Source organism: Echinops telfairi, unplaced genomic scaffold, assembly GCF_000313985.2.
Source record: "Echinops telfairi isolate 266 unplaced genomic scaffold, ASM31398v2 ScPeMD7_3533;HRSCAF=4204_0, whole genome shotgun sequence".
Classification (NCBI taxonomy): domain Eukaryota; kingdom Metazoa; phylum Chordata; class Mammalia; order Afrosoricida; family Tenrecidae; genus Echinops; species Echinops telfairi.
In genome coordinates this window covers 39,195,791-39,203,005 of record NW_022107431.1, presented here as the reverse complement: position 1 = coordinate 39,203,005, position 7,215 = coordinate 39,195,791, and the positions used below count along the sequence as shown (strand labels likewise).

The window sequence follows — 7,215 nt, the reverse complement described above, 5'->3', positions numbered from 1 at the left end:
GAGGCTGGCAGAAGACAAAGCCAAGAAGCACTGGTTTGTGAATACCCGTTTTCTTGTCTTTCTAGTCTATGTGAGCTTACTCTAGCAAAAAAGAAACAAAAGCTTTCAATAAATAGGCCTTGAGGAAGAAGCCAATGTTTAAATGGTATAGTATTTCTAATATTTTCCTAATAAGTCTGTTCACTGCATTTTCAAGCCAACCAAGCCCAGTCCACTGCCACTGAGTGGACTCTGGCGCACAGCTGGCCGTGCACAGGGCTTCCGAGGCTGGGAATCTTTAAGGGAGCAGACAACCTCATCTCCCTACGCTCGGAGTGGCTAGCGGGTTTGAACAACCAATCTTGCAGTGAGCAGTCAATGCTTAACCCACAGGGCCACGAGGGCTCAAGAAAAGAAAAACTATTGAAAAATAAATGGCGACTGTGATTTTTTTTTTAGTGTTATAAAAGTTGATGTGACAACCACTATTATTTTCCCCTCCCCAGTGAGATCAATTTTTCCACATAGCAAGCGCCTGTGGGTGGGTTCTGCCGAGGGGGCGTGAGGGACTGCTGAGGTGTGAGCAGGGCTGAGGCACAGTGGGTAGGCGGGCATCACAGGTACCTGGCCGGTGAGCAGGTGGTAGGTGGCATCATCTTGATGTGGTCCTCACTGTGGGCTTGGGTGAACAGCTCGACTGACCAAGTGGGCCCGCATGCTCCACGTTCTGCCCATGGATCTCAATGATACGGTGGCCACCTCTATTAACCATTCCAATCCAAAGCAACTTCCTGGACCCTAGGTCTAGGATTGCCTTTAGGAGCCCTGAGTAGCTACCAGGGGCATCATTACCAGCTGCCATTTAGTCGATGCCAACTCATGGCAACTATGGGGGTGTTGGAGGGAGGTTTGGCTGATTTCTCGGAAAGAGATGGCCCCAAACCTTTCTTCCGAGCTATCTCTACATGAACTAGAACCTCCTACCTTTGGGAGCTGAGAGCTTTAGCTATTTGCACCACCCAGGGACTCTGGGGTACAATTAGTCATGCTTCAAAAACAACTATTCACGAGGAAAGGTGAAGGGGGTGTCATTCAATGGCCTAAATGTCTAAAAGTGCACGTCAGAAAGTTGCCACATACCTGAAGGAGGAGGGAGGTCTGTTTTCTGGTGTTCTTGAAGATGCAGGTCCAAATAGCTTTCGTTGGTCGTCCCGGGGCGTAAAGGGCCTTTGGGTTCTCACTGTCCTCAGGGCATTGCGAGCTTCACTGATGATTTCTGCACTGGTCTTCTGCTTGGACATCGAGGGTCGATAAAACGGATCCAGCTTGTCGAACTTTTTGTCACTGGGAGACAGCATCTTTCCTTTAAAAAGGAACACGTTCTTCGGGTAGGCACCACACACTGCGAAGACATGGTAGAAACCGCCAAAACTAATTTTTATCCCATAGTTAAACAAGAGTGCTCAAACCCAACCAGAGGAGCTTAAATCACCCCGCTATATGACACTTGGCAGGGGGGGGTCACCAACAATTTCTAGCTAAACAAACACACCAGTGAGACGGCCAGGATCTCCCTGTGACTGAGGGGCAAGTGGGCAGTGGAGAGGCCCGGGAAGAGCTGACCCTGGTGGAGAAGGAGCTAACTCAGGGAACACAGCAGAACAGGAGAGAGCATCGTCTCCGGCCCTCCCATCTACAGCGCAGTTGTGCCCCTGTGTTCGCCACTGCTTTCCACACAAAAGGTGAAGGCCGAGGCTCCATTGTACAAGGCTGCAGCTTCTTTACAAACTGTACTTGCTTTTATAGCAGCCGCCAGAGAACGTCTACTCAGCCCCACATTTGTTCATCGAGCACTTAAATGAGCGGATTCAAATCACCTACAATCTCAGACAGTGTCCAAGATGGATACATATCCAGCCGCAAGAGTGTATGGGTCTCTCCCAGGCCTGCTCCTCAGTTAGAAAGGTAAAGTCCTGCACAAACCAGAAAATCCAAACTCACTGCCATCGAGTAGATGCCGACTCCTGTGACCCCACAGAGCAAGGTAGAACTGTCCCTGTGAGTTTCTGAGACAGAACTCTTTACTGGAATAGAAAGCTTCATCTTTTTCCCAGGGACCACCTGGTGGTTTCAAACTGCTGACCTTGTGGATCGCAGCCCAAACACATAACCATTACAGCCCTAGGGCTTCAACGTCCGGCGTAAGAGCCTCGCCTTCTGGCAGATCCTCCTCAAGTGCGGGTGTGCCCCCAGGGAGGTCTGGGTAACTTTCTTTCTCTCTCTTTTTTAAAAAAAAATGTTTTTAATTTAATCCCAATCAGTACATAGAATTAGATCATCATTTCAAAACAAAACAAAACAAAAACCTTCTAACCCCTAAAAATGTTACAGCTCTTGTGCAGTGTTTCCCAAAGTGGGCGGTTTTGTCCAGTGAGCGGTGCTGGAACCTTCCAGGGGGCTGCAAACGCAGATACCTGCACTGTATCCTGGATCATGGGCGCTAGTGAAAAGTCTCTCCTGGGCAGGGGAGGTCGTGAGTAGTCTTCTCTCTGAAGAGAGAACAGTAGGCCCAATAAGTCTGGGAACCTGTGCTCGAGGAAGATGAAGGTCTAAAAAGCATTCATGCATTTCAGCTGCCCGATTCTACAACTTCAGGGGCGGGGAGGCCCCAAGGAAGCTAACACGACTTCACTGCCACACGTGGAACGTAACAACAGGTGAGCCCTAAAACAAACACAGATTTACCATCTTGTGAGCCTATCCATTACGTTGTTCCACAACAACAAGGCACCAAGAACATCTGCTCCGTTTACCCAGGCCCCACCCCACGGCTCTTCTGAGAAAAAGAGTAAGATGAAAACACACACAATATGGGATTCTTTTCATAGGGCACGGCCAGGTGTTGAGATAAAACATTGAAAAAGGACCCTCAGAATTGGGGTTTAAGGATTTTGAATTTGTTAAGCAAGGTCTCTGCCAGGAGCCCTGGTGGTGTAGTGGTTATGAGTTGGACTGCCACCCACAAGGTCGGCAGTTCAAAACCACCAGCTGCTCCTCTGGAGGAAGATGGGGCTTTCTACTCCCATAAATAGTTACATCCTTAGAAACTCGCAGGGTTGCTGAGTCAGAATTGACTCAATGGCAGTGAGCAAGGTAAGTTGGTTGGTTTTTAAAGTACAAAATGTAGCGAGAACACTTTTCTTACAATGAACCATCAGTGCCCAGATCAAGCTTGCTACCCTTCTGACCAACGTGGTTCTTGCAGTCTTTTTGTCCAAAGTTGTTCCTGGCAAAGCAGCAAAGGCTGGAGAAAGTGCTTTGAAGAAATGAAAACCAAAAGCCAAGCCAGCTCCCCTCGTGCCAATTCTGACTCTTGGCAGCCCCGTGTGTTAGAAAGGAGGCTTTTCAAGGCTGGGACCTTTTGGAAGGAGCTGCACAGGTTTCTGTTGCACGGTGCCTATGGGTGGGTCTGAATGGTCAACTTCTCCATTAGGGATCCATTTGTGCCCTCCAGGGACTCCATATTCCTCACAGAAGGGTCTCCGTGGCTAGATTCTGGTCTGCCCTTTGGGCAAGAACATTTGCTCAGGCTAAATTCCAAGAACTCTGGGAGTTATTTGGGCACACAAGGATCCAGGTTATCTGGAACTACTGGTGGAAACAATGTACACAATGGGTCTACAAACAGTTTTCTCTGAAACTGTACCCCAGATTCCAACACAAACATTCTCTCTCCCTCTTCTCGGCCCCAAATCTCACTTTCATTGTGAGACCCTGGATCAAAGGTTTCCTGATCATTGAAGCGGATTGATTCAACTAGTAGTCTCAACTGTCCCCAATGTGCAGTCACCTGTTCAAACCTCTTGGAAAACGGAGAGGAAAATAATACTGTCTTCACCCTTAGGCAAGGATGTCCACACTAATGTCAGATGTTTATAGTACCCAGTGCTAATGTGCCCTCAGGTACATTATCTAAATTAATTCCCAGGACAATTTTGTACGGTGGGCAGTCTTAAAACAGCAAGGGGTGGGGGAAAGTTGTGACATGAGTAAGTCCAGAGAGATGATATTCAAACTATTCAAGGTAGACTTCCTGGAAGAGGTGATACTTGAACCAAGTTCTGAAAAATGGGCAGGATTTGGGCACGTGAGAGTGGCTGGCACAAGGGCAGGAACCAAGGAGGAAATTCCAGCTACGTCAAAAGAAAGATCTCTGGAAATAACAGATTGGAGGAGACCAGGCGCAGGATGTAATGGAGGAGAAATTAGAAGTGGGGCATTCCCGCACTTTCTCATAGAAGACTTCCTGGGCCCCAACCCTCTCCCCTTACCAGGTGAGTGGTCTCAGTGGTGTAGGGCCTCTGGACTCTGGGGTTCAACTTCACCACCACCCACATACCCATGAGGCACCACTAATGGCCAGAACTTGCATAATCATGGGGACTCCATGTCCCCAAGGACCTCAGTGGACCTAAGTCGATACATTTCCAGATGAAGGTCACAGGGGTGCCTTATTTTGAGGTATATGTTAGGGATGACGGTCAATGGATGCTTGGAGTCCATTGAAATGGCATCTGACTCTTGAGGCCACGTGTACACACATAATTTGTCTTGCCTTTGTTTCAAGGGGGCTAGCAAAGAGTAGGACCAATACACGTTGTGCTATTGAAAACCCGAGACACAGGAGCGAGGCTGAAATAGAAGGAAGAAGAGGGATTCGGACAAGCCAAGAGCAGAATACCAGGAGGATGCGGTACCCGAGAAGACAAGAAGAGGGCAGGGCTCCATGGAGCATGCAGATCTGGGCCGGGGGTGGGGGTGGGGGGGTGATGGGGGGAAGGATCCTTTCAAAGGATGTAGACAACAGAAAGAGAGCTGGCTTTGAAGGGTATGAAGGGTTGCCCTCTGTCTTAAACTACATGTCCCTAGTTTGGGCACAGGACCTTCAGAGAATGAAAGCCACCAGCAGTAGGAAATCAGAAATAGGAGACTTTCTTTGATTTTTTTGTTAACAAAATATTTTTTTGGTTTGAGTGGAAAGTTCAAATACAAGTTTAAAGAGTGGACTGAACCAGTGACTTTTTGCTCAATGCAACAATGCATGATCAGGGTATTTGCAGTAGGGCCAAGGCTGACCGTCTCCACCCTGTTTCCTGCAAATCAAGTGCCCAGGTCCCCTGGCATGATTTTTGGATGAGTTTGGTGGTGTAGTGGTTACCCTCCAGCCATGCCTCGGGAGAAAGATGGGGCTTTCTACTCCCGGTAAGAGGCACAGTCTTGGAAACTCACAGGGCAGTTCTATACTTTCCCATAGGGTCACTATGAGTCAAAATTGACTCAATGTAGTGAGTTTGGTTTGTGTCAATCTGAGCAGCCACAATGCACTGCGTAAGTGTTTAGAGGTTGGAGCAAGGATTCACCTCCACTCTGCCAACACCTATTTAAGCTTCAAAATCATTTCTAAGCCTGTTTCCTGATCTGCAAAATGAGTGCTAGTACTTGCCTCACAGGATTGTTCAGAGAACTAAATGAAAGAATCTATGTAAAGTGCTTTAATTTAGCATGGTGCCCGGACCTTTAACAAGGTTTACAATTTGTCTAAGTGCTAAGTTACTAAGTGCTAAGCAACAGAAGAAAAAAGTCTCTCATGAATGAAAATCTGCCTTTAAGTAGAAGAAGAGAGACAGAGGTGTTTGTCTAATGTTTTCATTCACTTTTGCCGTTGTTCAGTGCTGGCCAGTGGAGTCCAACCCACAGCGACACTAGGTACAATGGAAGCGAAACACTGCCCGGCTGGCGCCATCCTCACAATCGCTAAGTTTCAGCTCATTGGTGCCGCCACTGTGCTAATCCATCTCCTTCAGGGTTTGTTGTTGTTTGCTGACCTTCCACTTTACCAAGCATGATACATTTTAGAAGTTTAAAAATGTAAACAGGCTGGGATTGTTTTCCTTAATGAAACTGTATATTGTGTTTTATTGGCCATCAATTATTTGAAACCCACAATCAGATTTTTTCAGATCCATACATTAGACTACAAACCAACCGTGCCCCTTGCTTTTCTATCAAGACAAAATCTAAATCCGGGATTTTTAGGGAGATCTGCTACTGCACTCCTGGGAACTGATGATAAAAGGTCTTAGGAATAGCTACAATGCATTTTACATAGATGGTTCCACATAACCACTGCCACTGAATCAATTCTAATTCTGGCCGTATAGGGCAGGGTATAACTGCCCCATGAGGTTCCGAGGCTGTAAAATGTTATAGAAGCGGGCTGCTTCATCTCCCCCCTTTCCACCAGCTGGTGGCTTCCAAAGGCTGACCTTGCAGTGAAGTGGCTCAGTGCGAAGGCCACTGTGCCACCACGGCTCCTTACGGTTCCACACGCACTTAATCTGAGTCCCACCCGCAGTGTACAAGGGCCCAGTGACCATTTCTGCTGTGACCCTGCCTCCGTCAGCCAAGGAAAGCCGTTTGCCTGTCGCTCTTTCATCTAAATACCACATGAAGTGTTCGTGGTGCTGCGGCTTAAGCAGCGGACTGCCAAAAGCAAGGTCGAAGGTCCCAAACCACCAGCCACTCTGGAGAAAGACGAGCCTGCTCGCCTGAGATTTACAGGCTCAGAAACCCTACCGAGCAGTTCTATATGCCCGAAACTGGGTCGATGAGTCGGAATGACTTGGTGGCAGCGGGCTTGGTTTGGTATGGCTATCACGAAGCACGCAGCTTCCAAAGGGCTGAGTGTATGACACCGAGTCACAGTGCAACCCAGGAAAGCATGCACAGGGCACTCCGGAGGATCGCCTCTTTCCTCCCTGGGGGCACAGGCCCACGGCAGCAGACGGGGTCCTGCGTGAACCTGCGGTGCCCACTGCCCCGCCCGCCCAGCCAGCGGCTCTCCCACTCCCGGCAACGCTGGCTACTCCTTAGATCCCCACTGAGCATTGCGCAGCAGCCGCATCACCCCGCATGCCCTCCAGCCGGCTGGGCTCGGCCCAGCCGCGTCTCCATGGCAACTGTACACAAACTACCTCCTGCAGCCTCCCCGGCCGCCACCTGCAGAGCCAGGCCGCAGCCCGCCCAGGAATGGGCGGGAAGGGACTTGGGAGAGAGCACAGGAACGGGGCTTCCGGCCTGACCCAAAGCACCTGTGACCGGCGCGGGCGGCGGTATCAGCGGCCGAGGCTCAGCTCATCCTTCCTGCCTTCCCGAAGCAGCTGCGGCGGCGGCGGA

The 7,215-nt window shown here is 49.3% G+C and overlaps 1 protein-coding gene across 1 annotated transcript in view; it reads right to left on the bottom strand.

The window, feature by feature from the left end:
* ARMC2 (armadillo repeat containing 2) overlaps nt 1-7,215 on the bottom strand; it is a 108,367-nt gene extending 101,152 nt beyond the window's left edge. Inside the window, exons 1-3 of the mRNA XM_045294601.1 lie at nt 7,131-7,215; nt 1,120-1,381; nt 46-81 (exon numbers count right to left, since the gene is read on the bottom strand). Coding sequence (XP_045150536.1) covers nt 46-81; nt 1,120-1,337 — 254 coding nt within the window. The 5' untranslated portion in view covers nt 1,338-1,381; nt 7,131-7,215. The remainder of the gene's footprint in view (nt 1-45; nt 82-1,119; nt 1,382-7,130) is intronic.